At 38.5% G+C, this 17,088-nt stretch overlaps 3 protein-coding genes across 3 annotated transcripts; all 3 read right to left on the reverse strand.

The window, feature by feature from the left end:
- Window positions 1–198: 198 nt before the first annotated feature.
- PICMEDRAFT_10256 (hypothetical protein) lies at window positions 199–909 on the reverse strand (the record flags this gene model as incomplete). The annotated part of the gene is made up of 1 exon (XM_019159652.1): window positions 199–909. One exon carries the CDS (start codon window positions 907–909, stop codon window positions 199–201), a length of 711 nt encoding a protein of 236 aa, XP_019018354.1.
- Window positions 910–1,803: 894 nt separating this feature from the next.
- PICMEDRAFT_15224 (hypothetical protein) lies at window positions 1,804–2,523 on the reverse strand. Its single transcript, XM_019160722.1, has one exon. The coding sequence runs from the start codon at window positions 2,503–2,505 to the stop codon at window positions 1,915–1,917; it is 591 nt and encodes a 196-aa protein (XP_019018355.1). The 5' UTR covers window positions 2,506–2,523; the 3' UTR covers window positions 1,804–1,914.
- Window positions 2,524–3,373: 850 nt separating this feature from the next.
- PICMEDRAFT_109225 (hypothetical protein) lies at window positions 3,374–17,074 on the reverse strand. Its single transcript, XM_019159728.1, has 3 exons — window positions 16,992–17,074; window positions 4,000–16,922; window positions 3,374–3,722 (listed from the first exon to the last, which is right to left on the reverse strand). Exons 2-3 carry the CDS (start codon window positions 16,918–16,920, stop codon window positions 3,609–3,611), a joined length of 13,035 nt encoding a protein of 4,344 aa, XP_019018356.1. The 5' UTR covers window positions 16,921–16,922; window positions 16,992–17,074; the 3' UTR covers window positions 3,374–3,608.
- Window positions 17,075–17,088: the final 14 nt, after the last annotated feature.

Consider the following 17,088-nt stretch of genomic DNA (forward strand, 5'->3'; position numbering starts at 1 on the left):
ATGTGAAAATATCATAATATTAACAATTAGAAAGAAGAATACAACAGAAGGAAAGTGGAAAAAGGTCGAAAGCTGAAAAATATAGTAAAAGACGAACACATGTAAAGTAAAACATGGAAAACCCATTAGAAGCAAAGTTTGATGTGGATGAGAAGTATCAATCATCGTGGTAGAGCCGTGAATTTTAGTCGAGTCTATTCAATTCAATAAGCTCTTCACAGATATCTGTCTAGAAGGCTTCGGATCAAGAATGAGCAAGGATGTTCTCTTGCTGTCAAGGTTGTTAATGCTGAAAAAGGGAATTTTCGAGTTTGAGGATGTAAGGGTATATTGGTATGGTTGCAGAGTTGGAGAGGTGATAGGGGACTCGACGTCGCTGCAGTGAGGGGTGGTGTCGTTTGAATGTGGTGAACACATTCCCGGTTGTGGTGGAGAAGGAGGCTCTTGAGCGAAGTTGGCAGATTTCATTTCCGAAAGCACAGTAGCTGCAAATTTGTCTTGCACTTTTGTGTATTTCTTGATCTTTCTCGAAGAGGTTGAAGAGGGCGCTGCCAACAATGCAGCCGACTTTTTGAGCTCTTCTTCTGTAGGATACACGCAGTGAAGATTGTTCCTCAGACATCCCGAGCAAGCAGGTTTCCTTTCATCGCACTTCTTCTTCCTTCTTCTGCAACAAAAACAGCCTGTTTTCGTCCTCGTGATTTTCTTTTTCTCTTTTACTATATGGCTAGAGCTGACCCTTGTATGATTGAGGTAAGCATGATGAGTATGATGATGGTCAGAAGAGCCACAAGTTGACTCTGGTGACAGTGGTACTGGAACCTGTGAGTCGGTCTTCCATGTTTTACTTGCGGCAGACGCTGGAGCCGACAGCCTTATGATTCTTTGGTAATCACGGTAATTTGCCATGGTGGTGCTGTGTGTAGGTGTGTAACGTTGAAGCGTGTTTCAGATGAGCCTGGCTTTAGATATTTTTTGTATTCGAAAAATTCACTTTACAGAGTGTGAGGTTCAGGCCCTTTTTGCCGAAACGTATAGCTTAAAGAGGTTTGAAGATGATATCTAGATCAGGCAGAAGACAGAAGAAGTTTACACAGGGTCACGAAGGAAAAAACGGTGAAAACTTTTCTAGAGATGCAAACAAACAAACCATCCATCCGTCCATCCACTCATCACCCCTCCACGGAGGCCAGCCCGTTAGTCACCGAGTCACCAACTCCTTGGCGTGGTTTGGTTTCTCCGTCCCAGACAAATAAACAAACAAAGCCAGACAGAAAATGCAGTAGAAAAATCTTTTTATCTTCTGAGCCTGACGATGGGGCATATGATTTTCCCGATAGGGTAATTCCCCTCTTTGCCGCGTTGCTCTCCAGGGCAGGACAGTGCGGCACGGTGCCCATTTTTGCCACGGACACAAGCGGCAAGTTGCAAGAATGGGGGCGCATTCGCGTTGTCCTTCCATGTGAGATATGTGGCAAAGCTGTCCAAGAAAAGTGGGGCCTGTGAAGAGGGGCAGCGCTAAAATCAGCTCTCAGGCGAGCACTTTCGCTGTAGACTGCCGCGCAAAAGTCTGCCTTTTCTTGGAATAGAAAAAAACGACGCAAACGGTAGTAGCTCCCGAGACAACATAAAAACTCAACCTCAAGCCGAATTTGGCAAAATGGATCAGCATTTGTCACCGAAAAGTCCTGAATAGTCAGTCTGTAGTTGCGGACTGAAGATTATGATAGTGTTTACCACAATGATAATAATGATAAAAAAGTAATAATAATAGTGATATTAATAATAATAGTAAATTGGTTTGTGATCTATATATACAGTGATAAAGTGCAATAGAAAGTTATGTATAGTACAGTAAGGTGAAGGAAGTTTAGTCGACAAAATGAAATCATATGTTGAGTTAGGAAACGACAATCATGAGGAAACTAACTCAGTGAAATACTGTCTCAAAATTAATGATAGCATCTCTGGCAACTCGTTGATATGGCGAACCACAACGTAAAATTCGAAGGGGAAAGTATCCAAATACTTGTTGACTTGTAGCTTCATTTTGCCGCTATCATCTGTAATATAGCTGGCCTGATCCATGTCCAGAATAGATTCTTTCCCGTTCAAGCCATCAATAACCACAAAAACAATCATAACCTTCTCCTCTCTCGCTCTTCTCACTAACCTTTTTATAGTTTCGTGATCTTCACAAACCCCGTCAGAAAGAACTATCTCTAATTGCCACAAATCAGAATTGCCAAATACTCTGGCATCGCTGAATACCTTTAGCGACTTAGAAACTAGCTTCTTGATATCGGTTCTGGTGTCATCGAACTTAAACTCGCGGAAAACATTAATACCAGAGGTGCCACCAAATTGTTTTTCAAATGGATGCACAACCTCCGATTGACTGCCGAATTTCATGATCGATAATTGGCCAGATTCAAGTTGCGATAACGCCTTTGACACCAAAGCAACACTCTGGAATGCAATGTCAACACCCTGAGACTCAGCCATAGACTTTGAATCATCCAACGAAATCATGATCTGATACTGCCTTTTGCTTGGCTTGGTTCTTCTCATCCAGATCTTGTCCTTCCTGAATTGCGAAGCAATATAAGGAATGATGCGCTTCATGTTCAATCTTTTACCAGTCTTATAATCACCCTTCAATTTGGTAGACAGAGTAGGTTCTAAGATTAATCTCAACTGTTCGCATAACGATGATGTGAGATCTCTAGTAGCATCATCGGCTTTTTTCCAAAGCTCTTCAGCTTCCTCGTATGGTCTCAAACTCTCCTCTTTCTTAATGATAAAATCGTCTCCGACAGCATTCTCGTCCTCCTCTACTTCTAATTCAGAATCAGTGAAATCTACTTCCATCATATTGCTTGTAGTAGCCTCGTTCATTATATTGTTCATTTCGTTTGCGAGACCTGAGCGTTTTTCACCCGCAAGATCGTCTTCTTTGACGTTGGCATCCTTCATGTCAATATCTGCAGATGCGGAATCTTTTTCTTCGATATTCTGGCTTATCTCGTCTTCATCCATTAATTCCTCGTCCTTAGGAACGGTATCTTCGTCATCGTCAATTGCCATGTCATCATTGATAGCTTGTATCTGTTCTTTACTTGCCGCCCCCAGAGCTTGAGTCTCAGTTTCTGTGTTCTCGCCTTCCAGATGTTGGAACTCATCAGGACGCTCACCGGCCTTCTGGTCGACCATCTCATCATCTACAGCTTCTTTGATCTCTTGTCTTCTTCTATGGAATTCCTTCAAAGAATCACCGAGTTGTTTCATAGATTCGGCCGCCTCATTTCGTGATGATTCAGTTTCATTTTCTTTCATTTTTTCATCTTTTTCTTCCTCTCTGTTCTGAAAGTCGGCTCCACCATTGCTTGCACCGACATTTTCATTTTCTTCATCTGCATTTGCGTCTGCACCTTCAGATTTCAATCCTGATTGTTGCTTGACAGCAGATTCATCATCAGCATTGTTGGCTCCAGTTTCGGCATTCTCTAAACCTTCTATCTCATCTTGATTGTCATTTTCTTCTCCAACCTTATCTTCCTTTTCATCACGATCTTCTTCGCCTTCTTGTAATTCTTGGTCAGAAGCCTCTACGCCTTCGTCTTCATTAATTTCTTCATCATTAACTTCCATGTCATCTGCATCACCTTCAGCATTATCTTCTTCTTGATCCTCCTCAGTTCCTTCATCATCTGCAGGCTTCCCTTCGACTTCTTCGTTCTCCTCATCACCCTCAAGCTCATCATGATCCATTTCAACCTCAGCGTCATCTTCGCCATTCTGAGTTTCATTATCTTCCTCAGAGTGCATTCCTGCATCGTTATCATCTAGATTATCATCAAGGTTCTCCTCGTTATTTTCTTCGTCTTCCGAATTTTCTTCACCATCTGAGTCAAGATTCATATCCTCAGGCAATTCTAAGGCATCCGCTTCTGGTGCAGCATTGTCGAATTGATCATTCTCTTCATTTTTAATCTCATCTTCTTGTTCTCCGACATCTTCTTCCTCATCTGCCTCCTGATCATCTTCCATCTTTTCATCATCATTTGCTGGGGGATCAGTATCTTTATCTCCCTCCGTTTCATTTTGTTTGTCCTCAGGTTCATCCTCCATCGCTTCCATATCATTATCTTGTTTGGAATCATCTGGTAATTGTTCAGATTCTTTTTCTTTGGAGTTTGAAGCGGCTTCTTCATCCCACATCTTATCGTCAATAGCATTCGGATCTAAGTCGTCCAAATCATCAATCTCCTCATCTAGGTCTTCGTTATCCTCTTTTTCCTCTTCATTTTCATCATCATTCTCTTGATCGGACGCATTTTCCAAATCTCCAGCCATATCACCTTCTATATCAACAGCATCATTATTTTCTTCCTGATCCTGATCGTCTTTATTTTTTTCTTCATTCGGCTGCTGTGCTTGCTCGCTCAAATCTTCATCCTCGTCAATATCATTAGAATTATTCTGCGCTCCTTCACCATCACCCAATCCTGTACCTTCCTTCAAATTGTTATCCTCTTTTTCATCAGATGGAGGTTCAGGTTGGCAAAATCCTTTGGAGCAAATGTTATGCAAAATTGTGGAAAGCTCAAATGCACCTCTTGAGATATCAATGTAACTTGCCTTCAATTTTTCTTCTATAATTTGAACCAAGTTAAAGTAATGTTGAATGATAGGAAGCATGTGCTCAACCATTGCGGCGGCAATTAAGCATTCGTGTTCATCGTATTCAATACTTTGTAGAATCTTAATGGAGTTGTTGAATTTTTTCATCACAGATACTGGATATAGCAGATCAACAAACTTGAGCAGTCTTTCGTTAGACAAAGTTAGCCAGTTAATTTCGGCATCAGTTTCATCATCGTTTTCTGCCTTGAAAGTGAATTTATGAATTCTTTGGACAGACACTAAAATTGAATTGAATAGCTCACGCAAAGATTGCTCGAGTGATTCAATGTTGAAATTCGTGCTTTCGATTTCATAGCTTGTGTTAAAAGTAAATTCTTGAGCTGAAATCCATTCAAGAATAAAATCGGCAACAAAAGATACTTTGATGTTTTTTAGTTTCCATGAGTTTAAATCCAGGATAAAGTTCTCAAAAAATAAGTGCAGACTCTTCATATGCTCATAATCATCGGATCCAATAAGTTGAAGTTGAGATACGTTATGCTTTGTAATTGAATTCAAAGCGTCGCTGAAAACAGATACGTCGTAACTTTCCTGAGTAAAGACTGAAGCTTTCTGTAGGGAATCCAATGCATAGCGCAAAATGAAAGGAAGCTGTTGTTTCAGAGAATTAGCATCTTTTTTCAGCTGCTCAGCATTTCTAAATTGAGAGCATGGCAATAGCTTATTTGAACTATCAATTGATATTTTCTCTAAGCTTGACAAGACTTGCTTCAAAGAAGAGTTAAACTTGCTGAATCTAACAAGTACATTTCTATTTTTCACCAGCATAAACAGCAGATTCTCAGAAGCTGCCAGACATTTTTGTGAGTCTGAGGGCTTGATATCAGCATGCACTTCGGCAACAGAAACTCTCAATCTTGGAAGAAGGTCTAGGATTCTAAAATAGAATGCGTCACAATCACAGAAAGATGTACCTTCAAGAGATTGAGAGGTTGCAAGGATGGCAGTGACATATGGGAGAGCACTTTGAACATCAGCAGTCATAGATAACCTGAGACCCATAGTTTTTAAATCTTTAATTGTATCACTTAACAACTTATGCTTCTCATTTTTGAGAGATCCAATTATCTTTTTGTTCTCCTTTGTGTAAATACTTGGCGTTTCCTTCCTCAAGTATTCGGCCCTTTCTATGATGTTTTTAGCATAATCATGCAAACTTTTAAACTCAACTGACTCAATGTCAGATACATAGACTCTCATGTTTTTCTCAACTCGAGTACTGTCTTTCAATCTTGTATTTCTTTCAGTCCATGCACTTACTTCAGAACATAGCCGATTAACCAGGGAAATATCTGCAGGTAACTTAATCGTTGTTTTCACTGAAATTGTCATTTTAAAATCAACTTTGTTTGATGATGATAAACCTTCTTCAATTAATGGTTTAACAGGTTTCATCAACTGGTCACGGTATTTCCTGATAATTTTGTACAAATTATTATGGGAACGACGTGAGCTTTGCTTCAACGCGTCAATATTAATGTCCTTCCAACTTGCTAATAAAATAATTTCAGTGACCTTCTTTTCCAAATCCTTTCTGGTTGCACTAATTGAATCACTGATCTGACCCAAAAATTGCTCAAAAAATGTAATTATATTCAGTAAAGAGGATCTGAGAGTTAATTCGGGAGCTAATCTCTCAAGATGCTTGGCAAAAGCCATCAACAGATCTAACCTGTATGACAACTCACCGTATGTGGCTTGGGATAAGAAAATATTTATGGCGGAAAGTATTTTTACCTCCAGTTCTTCGTCGTAGATTTCGTTGTTCATTGCCGGAACAATAATAGTTTCAAACAAATAAAACCACCATTTTCCGATACGCTTCTTTATTGCCATTTCCTCATTCACAAAAACTTGTTTCCAAGAAGCCAACTCCAACTGTCTCCATGAGACAATCAACTCTGAAACTGAGCGATAAAGAGAAGCCATAGATACCCCTGAGTGCGCATACTTTTCCCACTCGGCAATGAAAGTGAAAATCTGTTCGGTTTTAGCTAGAAGCCTAAATATAGGTGTTGATGATGAATATTCCATAAACTCTGTACAGATTCTGAATAACTCAGATAAAGTAGCATGTTCCGGCCATTTTTTTAATAGCTCAGCAACAGATATTTGAACTTTTCTTATAACTGAAACTGCAGTCCTTGTTTGAGAAAAATCATAGCCATGATAAAAATCAATTTCTGATGATTTTTTTGTAGTACCGAATTGCTCATAAGATTTATTCAACAAGGAGAAAATGGTGATTAAAGTAGAAGCTGAGTTCTTAGCACTAGCTGATACCTTCTGTACTCTTTTAAGGGACTGGAATGCATCAATGGATGCATTCGAGATATCTTCCGCCGAAACGACAGAATCGGAATTGAACTTCGCCATGTATGCTTTGGCTATGGCATAGTACACGTCAGACGAATCTTCGCTTGATGCAATGCTTCCCGAAGCACTAAGGTCCATGATTTGGTCTGAATCCGGAAAAAGCTTTCTAAAATCAGCTTCAGCATCCATGGCAGAGTCAGCAAACTTGTAAATACCAGTTTCATTAGATTCCTTCTCTTGCTCTTTTAGTACTCTCAATGACCATCTGTAATATAATGCCATTAAAATTTCATTGAATGTTTCAGGATCACCATCAATATTTGTGTGGGATGGAGATTTAAAGAGAAGGAGAAGATAAGCATAAATTCTTTCAGCATCAAAGTCATTGACTGAAACTTTACGAACTGCTTCTTGAGTGGATTCAAATGTAAAACGCAACCTCAATGGAGAATAAATTACGGATGCGTCTGAGATCCAAAGTGAACTTGGAGAAGAAATTGAAGATTCTCTAGCCCCTTCATGCATTAGGAAGAGTCCAAGTTTTAACCCATCAACAAAACCTGCTAGAATGTCATTTAAATCAGAAAACCTCAAATGGTTCTCTTTCAAACGTAACACAAAATAAGTAGCATTTTTCATGAAGTTATTGATCTGAGAATTAGCTTTTTCACTAATTTCGCTGGCTGTTTTCAACATGAAATTAATGTGCTCCTTATCAACGTAGGATGAAAAGAATTGGTGCCACTCTTCAAAGAGCTTTTCTGTAGGACGTGAGTCTCGAAAAACCCGTGGAACTTCAGTAATAGAATTTGATTCTACTTGAGGCAAATACTTCTCAGCTGTAATTGCGCTGTCGCCAAAAAACTGAGTTCTAGCCATATCGAATGACTCCTTGATGTTTGCAATCAATTTCTGTAGTTCTAAGAAGTCATTGTACAGGATATGATCAACTGCTGCTGGATCATAAGCTGAATCTGGCATGTAGAGCATGATAAATCCACAAGCAGTGAGGAGAAAGCACTCACCTAAAATTCTTTTTCTCGATACTTTTACTAAGTTGAGCAAAGATGGCATGAAGTAAGTTTCAAAAATGTCGGCATATGCAGTATATCCATACTTTCTAAAAACGTTGCAGTACTTGGTAAGAGATTCTGCAGAGCAGCTTCTAAAATCACATTTAACGAGTTTCTGTACTTCCTTCGATTCAAGTAGATCAATATGAATTTCACTGATAAAAGCTATCCATTTTTGAAGAATGGACGCAAAGTAAATCGTGTGGTCGGCTAGAACCTCTTGCGAGTGATTTAATAGACTCGAAATGAAAAGTTTCATATCGAAAAGAGTCTGATCAATATTTCCACCTTTGGTCGTTTCTATTTCGGAAACTAGACTCATAGTCGATTTCAAAAATTTATCATCAAATAAAGGTAACTGCAAAGAGCCGTTTGAGTTCCAAAGTGATCTGAATATTTTAGGGAATGGCTTGAACAATTCTGTATTTTCATGATCAATCAGGTCCTCGGTTCTCTTGTTTGCTAACAAACACAACGACAACGTCTCGGAGTCTAATTTAACTGCAGATGTGTCAAAAGTTAGCTTCGATTCAATGAATCCAATCAAACTTACGAAATACTCCTCAAATGGATGCGCTCTTTTTGACAAAAATGATTCGGAAATGCTGGAAAGCTCATTTATTCTAAGCTTCATATTCTCAAGTATCTCGCAAAAGTCATCTTGCTGAGTTTTTTCCATGCAAGCATCAAAAAGGCTGATGAACATTTTTCTAAATTCGTTCACATTCCCTATGTTTTCGGGAAATTGCTCATAAGCAACTCTATCAAAATCATTTGCCACCTTTAATAGTAGCTCATAATTTTTCCAGGCGGATGCAGTTTGTGGGTATGTTCCCCTGCATGCATTCCATATTAATGTCATAGAAGAACCTGTAGACATTTTCAGCTGGCTGTTGAAATCCGTGATAAAATTACCCAATTTTAAGGTCATTGTAGAATTGAATTTGCTGTGATGCCCTTCAAACCAGTCAATTAGATCATCCTGATAAACACGAATTGCGGTCTGATTCATCGAAGAAGATGCAGCAAGAAAGTTATTCCAAAGTACAGTCAACTTGAAAAGCGATTCAAAGCGTTCCGCAGAGTGCAATAAACTTTGGCTTCTCACAAGTTCTGAAAACTGATCATTGACAAAAGTAAGAACTTCCACTATCCATTTATAAACATTGATTGGTGGTATCTTTTTTAAATCTCTTCCTAAGGAAACTGCCGCAAGTTGTTCTAACGGATTCATAACAGATGCATTTACAACTTCAGCCTTATCATGTAAGCTTTTCATGAATATGAAAGCATCAGAAAGCATCGTCAAAACAATAAACAGAAAGGAAGTTTCACGTGAAATTGCATGAGGGATCTCAGCTTTTATTAGCGGATAGAGGGACTCATTTGTCAAAGCAGACACAGGATACTTTGATTCGTCAGCATAAGCAGAACTTGATAAAAGAGGGGAAGCTGTACATGATTTCTTGTACAATTTTAGCACTGCATCAATAAGCCCGGAGTCTACTAGAAATTGAGTTTTGAGTCTGAACTTTTCTAGCAACAATGGATCTGAAAATTCTGAAGAAATAGAAGGTGCAGAGATCAATTCGAGAATCAATGGGACAGAAGAAATATTGATGAACTGCAAAAATGTAGATGGAACAAATTTGTTACCGATAAATTGTGCTGCATTGTAGTAGTCAAGGAAAGAAGAGACATTCATCGAGCGGCTATCATTCACAGCCACAAAGCTCGTCAGTGTCTTGCTTGGAGATTTTATATCCAGGGAATTTACTTTCTCACTTAAAGCAACATTTTCAAGTGTATTCGGACACATGCCTAAGACTTGTCTATCAATCTTGGTAGCTCTTTCTTTTAAAGGCTCAACATATATTTCGACCGATCTGTTTCTCATTGCTCTTGATAACTCCCCATATTTTGGGTCAGAAGTTAAGAATAATCTAAATTGTGGGTGAGTTTTAATTACCCTTGGAGTTCCGTCGTCATTAGTACATTCATTGATGATGAGCATCCCGTTTGTTTCTAATAAAGAATTCAAACGGTCAAGAACTGAAGGACTGCACAAGTTTGCATTGTCTAAAATCAACCAGTATCCTTTTTCAACTGCTTCAACAAGAAGCCCATCAAACCACTCAAAATTGGCATTCAGGTTGTCACTTGAAACAGAATTATCGATTTCACGTAAATCCTGGATCAAGTTCAAGATGTTGTCACTCTGATAGAACTCAGTCAAACGTAGCAATTGCTCCAGAACTTTTTTAACATTGGCAAGAGTTAGACTTTGCACATTCAGTATCTTTAGTAGCTTTGTAGCAAGTTGTACAGCATTGACGTTCTTAGGTGCAGACAAGTAGGCATTTATTGCCACTACTTTTAGTAAGCTTTCGGATATTTCATTGTTATAGCGTGCAAGGGTTCTTGAGTAGTCGGCTTGCTCATAACCTCCCAAAATGTCCATACTATCAATATCGCTATTCATTGAAAATTCGTACACTTTGGATCCAACAACGTCTGCGGCAAACTTGATCAAACTAGATTTACCAGATCCAGAACTACCAACTAAAATTAACGGATATGCTTGTTGAATACATCGAAATATGGTCTCCAAAATTGGAACGTTGCACTGAAGATGAGAGATTTTAGCATCACATTGATAGTGTAATAAATTATTCCTCTGAATGAAAGCATTTTGACATTGTATGTAGCCTGTATCAATCATGTAATAAGGATCTTTCTTCTCTATTCCTCCAAAAATTGACTTGAACAAGTTGCTTGCGTGTTGCTTATCCTTTTCAGTCCTAAATCTTTGTCTCACCACTAACTCAAAAAAGTCAGAAGGAAAAACATTGTTGGTTACTCCCTTGGTCTCAATTAAAGATAACCAACGTAAAGTATCTCTTAAATTGAATTCCCATGGTGCACCTGATGATCCCCATTGTCTCTTGATCACAACCTCTTCCTCCAGCTTAGACATGAACGATATTAACTTACCACTCATCTCTGAATTCAGCGATGGATAAAGGTGTTGTGCAATCAACTTTAAATCGGCACCAGTAAGCATGTCAACGTAAACGACACTGAATCTGTTGATAAAGGACTTTGGAAGACCTTTTCTTCCACCACCTTGAAGTTGAGGATTTTGAGCAGCAAAAACTTTGAAGTCTGGATGACTTATAAATGATTTGTCGAGTTCTGGAATATAAACTTCACCTCTGTGGTCTAAACATGCGTTCAAACCCTCTAATACGGATTGTGATGCCAAATTCATTTCATCCAGTAAAACCCATTCACCTTTTTGCATAGCCCTTAGATATGGAGCATCTCTCCAAACAAACTCGCCAGCTTGCCCACCTTCAACCGGAGAATCGGATCCAAATAAGTCAATCAAGTCAGTCTGTTCAGATAAATTGATACGTGTCAATTCATTGCCCGTAGCTAATGCTAACGCAGTAATCAATGAAGTTTTCCCTACTCCTGGACTACCCTCAAGCAAAATTGGTTTTTGTACCTGTAGGGCTCGAACTACTCTTGCAGCATTAGAAGCGGTTGTAGGTGCTTTAAGATTGAATGAATCAGCTTGAGGAGCACTGGATCGTCTTTCGATGCTGAAGACACCACACGTAAGCAAAGAATCAGATAGTCTTATTTCAATATTGGAGCTAAAAAGCGGTATCAAATCATAGTTGGCAAACTCTGATAGTTTCTTCACATACTCAAGCTTAGCTTTCCTCAAATTCTCTTCATTCTCAGCAAGGTATGCTGTGTTGTGAGTACCTAAAGCATCAATGAACACCATACTTGCACCATGAAGCAAAGCAGCCATTTCTGGTATCCCTTTCTCTCGTGCAGTGTTTATGAAAGTAATCCAAGCCAAGATGTCTCTCAAAGACAAAACTCCGCTAGAAGGGTCACCACCTCCCATTTTGTTTCCATACCACTTGGAAAACTCAACAATTGGATTAGTCAAATGTTTGACATCTGGACCTAACTTGGAAGACACTATTTGCCTAACGTCTTCAAAATCCTCCATTGAGGGTACCCAAATTTCGGTGAAACGGTTTCTCAAAGCAGGTGACAACTCCTTTTTACCGTAATCCCCACCAGGATTCATTGTTGCCAAAAACTGAAAACCAGGATGGGCAGTAACAAATATATCACCAGATCCTTTCTCGGTGAGTAGCAAAGATCTTTCAGGTTCTAGGACAGAATTCAATCTTTCCAACACTGAATCATCGGCAAGGGAGATCTCATCGAGTAAAAAGTATGCCCCACCTTTCATTGCACTGACAAGTGGACCATCATTCCATTCGAACAAAGATTCGCAATCTCTTTTAACCTTGTTTATTATCTCGGAATCTTCTGCTGAAAACTTATTTGACAATTCCAACTTTTTCCAGAGCAGGACACATTCATTGAAAGTTATTTTGGGGTCAATAATCTCACCATGTCTTGAAGCAATATCTCTGAGAGTTTGAACAAATTTGATTTGTAAATCTGAACGGTTACGTACTGGCCTCTGTGCACCTAATAAATCTCCTGTTTCAGTGTTTTGGTGAGCATTGACAATCACTAATTCCTTCTTAAAAAACTTGGCAATCATTTGACAAACAGTAGTTTTACCGCAACCAGTTTCACCAACCAATAGAAGCGGTTCATTGTTTTGCATTGAAGTTATCACCAACACAGCTAGCCTTCTCATTGCTTTGGTCCAAATAACGGGACCTTCAAGTTCCAGCAGTTCAGGAATTTCCAGATCAGAATAGTACTGTCTCATATCGAGCTTCACCCTCATGACTTTTTCAAGTGCTTCTTTCACCACTATTTTTTCTTCAGGTCTTCTTACCCTTTCGGCTAACAACATGTATCCATTTGCAGCCAATTGTTCATATCCTACGGCTTCACGTTGTGCCCATCTAAATAAATCCCTTAAAGTGGCAAAAGAGTTTTTTTGCTCAAATAGCCTTGCTGATTGACGTTTGATTCCTAACTCTCTGTATACATCAACAATTTTTTTGGCATATGACGGAGCAATTTTACACCTTTCTCTGAGGATAACTTCAAGCTCATCTTGAGGAATATCATCAAAATGTAATTCTAAGAATCTATTTCTAAAAGCTTTAGAAAGCACTTTTCTACCGCCGTATAATCCTGGCGGATTCTGGGTCGCAAAAAGCATAAAGTCGGGATGAGGTCTCACTATTTCTTGAGTTTCTGGTATAAAAAGCTCTCGATTGTCATCAAGCAAACGGTTTAAAGCTTCCAAAACATCAGTAGGAGCTAAATTCAACTCATCCAAAACAATCCAATGACCATGACGTAGTGCATCGACCAAAATACCTTCTCTAAAAACTAGTTTTCCGCTATCGTCAGAAACATATGTACCCAAATATTCTTGTAAATCTGTATGCTCGTGGTTGTTGATACGAACAAACTTGTGACCACTGATTTTAGCCAAATAATTGATCATTGACGTTTTACCAGCAGAAGTTGGGCCTTGAATAAGAACTGGAAACTTTCCACCACTTGTGGCACGAACTAAATTCATCATATTTTTCTCAACAAATGGAGTTAGGATATAATGACTTTGTGGCTCGACCATTTCCAAGCCTTTACGCATCCAGTAATGCCCAAATTGAATGAACTGAGCCGTATTTGTGGATGGATCTGAGGGTATTTGGGATAGTACTGATTTAGCATTTTTGAGTCTCTCAATGGTATACTTCCGAATAACTGGCATAAGAAGTTTCTCCGACCTAGCATCTAACAAAGTTAAAAGAGACATGCAAAAACCTTCATATAAGGCTCTCCGCAAACCATATATAGATGCAATTTCTCTTGCATATACTAATGTTCTGGTCAAAGTACGAATACTGAAATGAGGTTTTTGGTTTGCACCATCAACAATTGCATTATCATCTGATAGTTTTTTAGCCTTCAAATATAACTCGGCAACGTCATTTCCAATCCACTCATCAGAAAGTGCGTATTTTCCGATATACTTATCAATAATCATTAACAAATCTTGAATGTCCTGGTCAGGTGAGACAACATAAATTTCTGTGAATCTAGATCTAATACTTTGAGATAAATCTTTTTTACCCACATCTGTAGCAGGATTCATGCAACCAAATATACGAAAGTCAGGATGAGCTTTGATACTTTCTGCATCACCTTTTTCGGACAATAAAACGCTCCTTTGAGCTTGGTACTCAGCCAATAAATCAGATATGCTATCTAGAGTTTCTGGTGCTGCCAAATTCATTTCATCCAGTAATAACCAATCTCCTTTTTTCACTGCGTTTACTAAGGAGCCTTCCACAAATTTGAATATAAATGAATTTTGCATGTCCACTATTTGCTTTTCAAAATTATTTACCCTTGACTGAATAACCTTCCACTCTTTCATTAACTCGGTCTTCTCGTAGTCATTAAGTTTTCTCTTTTTCTTCTTTCCTTCCTCTTCTTCTTCAATGACATTTCTCTCGCCCTCCAATGGAGACTTTGAAAAGGTGGATTTTGCCATTTTGTATGCTTCTTTCCAAAGCCTGCAAACGTTTTTCCATTGAGACTTGTTGAAACACTTCGATAGCAACTTCAGAAATTTTTCATTGTTTTTAGCAGAAAAAGATCTTGCAAATAACTGCTCAAAGTCCTCCTCTAGTGGAAGTGCAATTGTTTTAGCATTTATTGGTTTGAAACCTCCCAACAAATCACCAACTTCGGTTTGCTGCGATAAGTTGATGACTACCAATTTTTTATTCAACAGTTTTGCCATTTGCTGAACCACTGTAGTCTTACCTGTACCAGTTTCACCTACCAAAAGTAATGGCTCACACATTGATATTGCCACACCTACCTCTTCCATCAATCTTGCAGAATGATTTGTTGTTGCAAATGAAGTGGTGTTACCGATTGCAACTTTATGTTGATATTTGTTCAAACCGATCATTGTGTGTTTCTTCATATAGGCACGGCCAACCTTCAAAGCGTTGTCAAAATTATCTATGACAGGAACGTGCCTTGAAAGTTGAAAATTGATTCTGGATGTTGGAATTTCGAGAATGGAACCAATCTCTTTTATCAAACATTCGATAGGGTCACGTTCAACAATCGCACTGGTGAAACAAGCAATTGCCTCTTGAAAAATGGTATCAAAAACATCGTCGTGGATAAGGTCATCTGCAGTTTTGATATCTTGAAGCTCGAATATATGTTCGCTCCTACGACAGAATTTCATCAAGTCTCTAATTGAAATTTGTCTCGGTTGAGCACCCTTATTCATTGAAACAAATTTGCGAGAATTGCTGATATTCCTTACCTCAAAATAGCATTTGATGAAGAGGTCAGTGTAGCGAGTAAGTAGTGGAAATTTGGATTTCAAAATCGTCTTCAAATCTTTTTCATCCAAATCTTGCAGCTGTAAAATGTTCCACAAACGTAAACCAATAATGTCGGGAAAATGAATTTCATCATCAGTAGAAGTTGAAGTGGTTCTAATAGTAGAAATCAACTGGAACCCATTACCCGCTTTCAATACCTCACCTCTTGAAGGTAATGTGATTTCTCTGTGCTCTAGTAAACTCATTAAAATAGATAAAACCTCATTAGGTGCCTTGTCTATATCCTCAACAAGAACCCATTTACCTTCTTTGACTGCAGTGGTCAAAACACCATTTTTCCATTCAAAAGTCCCTGGTTTTGTTCCTGAAGTGTATGTTCCCAATAAAGATTTTGAGTCTGTTTGTTGGTTTAGATGAATTTTGACCAAGTTATTCAAATCTTCGATATGCAATCGTCTGGCCATCTCATCGACCAAGAATGTTTTTCCGCTTCCAGCAGAACCAGCCAGTAAAATTGGTCGAGAGGTTTTGATCAACGTAGAGAATGATCTAATGGCATGCAAAGACTTCGAAAGCTCCACAAATCCAGGTTGCTGAGATATTGATGGCAGGATACTCGATTCGAGTGATAATAGATTAGGAACAATTATTCCAGAAATTATGCTAACACCAAGTGATAACTCTGACTCCCTGAAAGTGACAGTGGAAGATGATTCAATAAAGCAATCTTCCAGAGGGCAAAATTTCGAGAAATTTGATAATCTTTGAGCTTCAAACACCGAAAGGAATTTGAAATTGATGTTTTCGTCACCATCAAAAGTGCCGACAAGGTCATTCTGATTAACATGCTCCTCGATTGTCTTATACTTGACCTCCTCAGAAAAAAAGAGGATGTTTGAAAGTATTTGGATAGAAATGTATCTGTTTATGTTCGATGTAGCTTCTTCGGTCACCAATAAATGCAAAGTTTGAGGATCTATGAACTTCTGGAACCTTTGTTTATCTGCGACTAATAATCTATAAAATGACAAAAGAAAAGTCTGTAGTTCTGGTTGAGGTACGGTCTTGATACAGTTTTTCAAAGAGCTGAAAAAGTCTTTTGAGTTCAGAAAATGTTCGGTCAAAGTTGAAATTTCTTGTGTGTATGTTAAAATATAGGATAATGCTGAGAGAACTTGACAACCTTCGACAACTTTGGTTGTATTATTGAGGTTCAAAAATTTTCTTTCTAGTTGGGGGTCAAAAATGAGCCTTGCAACCAGCTCAATAAGTAATGGTTTGTATGCAAATAGGTCACAAGCACATGACCGACTATCCAGCAAATGAATACTCAAGTTCGATAAATTTTCATCATTCGATAAGGACTTGTTGAAAGTGTAAGGCGGGGGGATCGACTTCTTGGCATAAAACTGTCTAAAGTTGCCATACACCTCTTTTGATCTTCTAAAATCAAAGATGAATGTGTTTTCAATTCGATTCATATCTGCAGTCAGCGTGAATAAGTTAGTATTTCCTTGTTTGCTTGATAAACCAGAAAGGGTTGAATACATACTATAATCTGGAAACAATTATGTGATTATGAGTCAAGCTCAGGCAAAATTCTAGGCTATAAAAACCCTTTTATTTGGTTGCCTGTTATATTCTGTGGA

Source organism: Pichia membranifaciens (assembly GCF_001661235.1).
Source record: "Pichia membranifaciens NRRL Y-2026 unplaced genomic scaffold PICMEscaffold_2, whole genome shotgun sequence".
Lineage (NCBI taxonomy): Eukaryota > Fungi > Ascomycota > Pichiomycetes > Pichiales > Pichiaceae > Pichia > Pichia membranifaciens.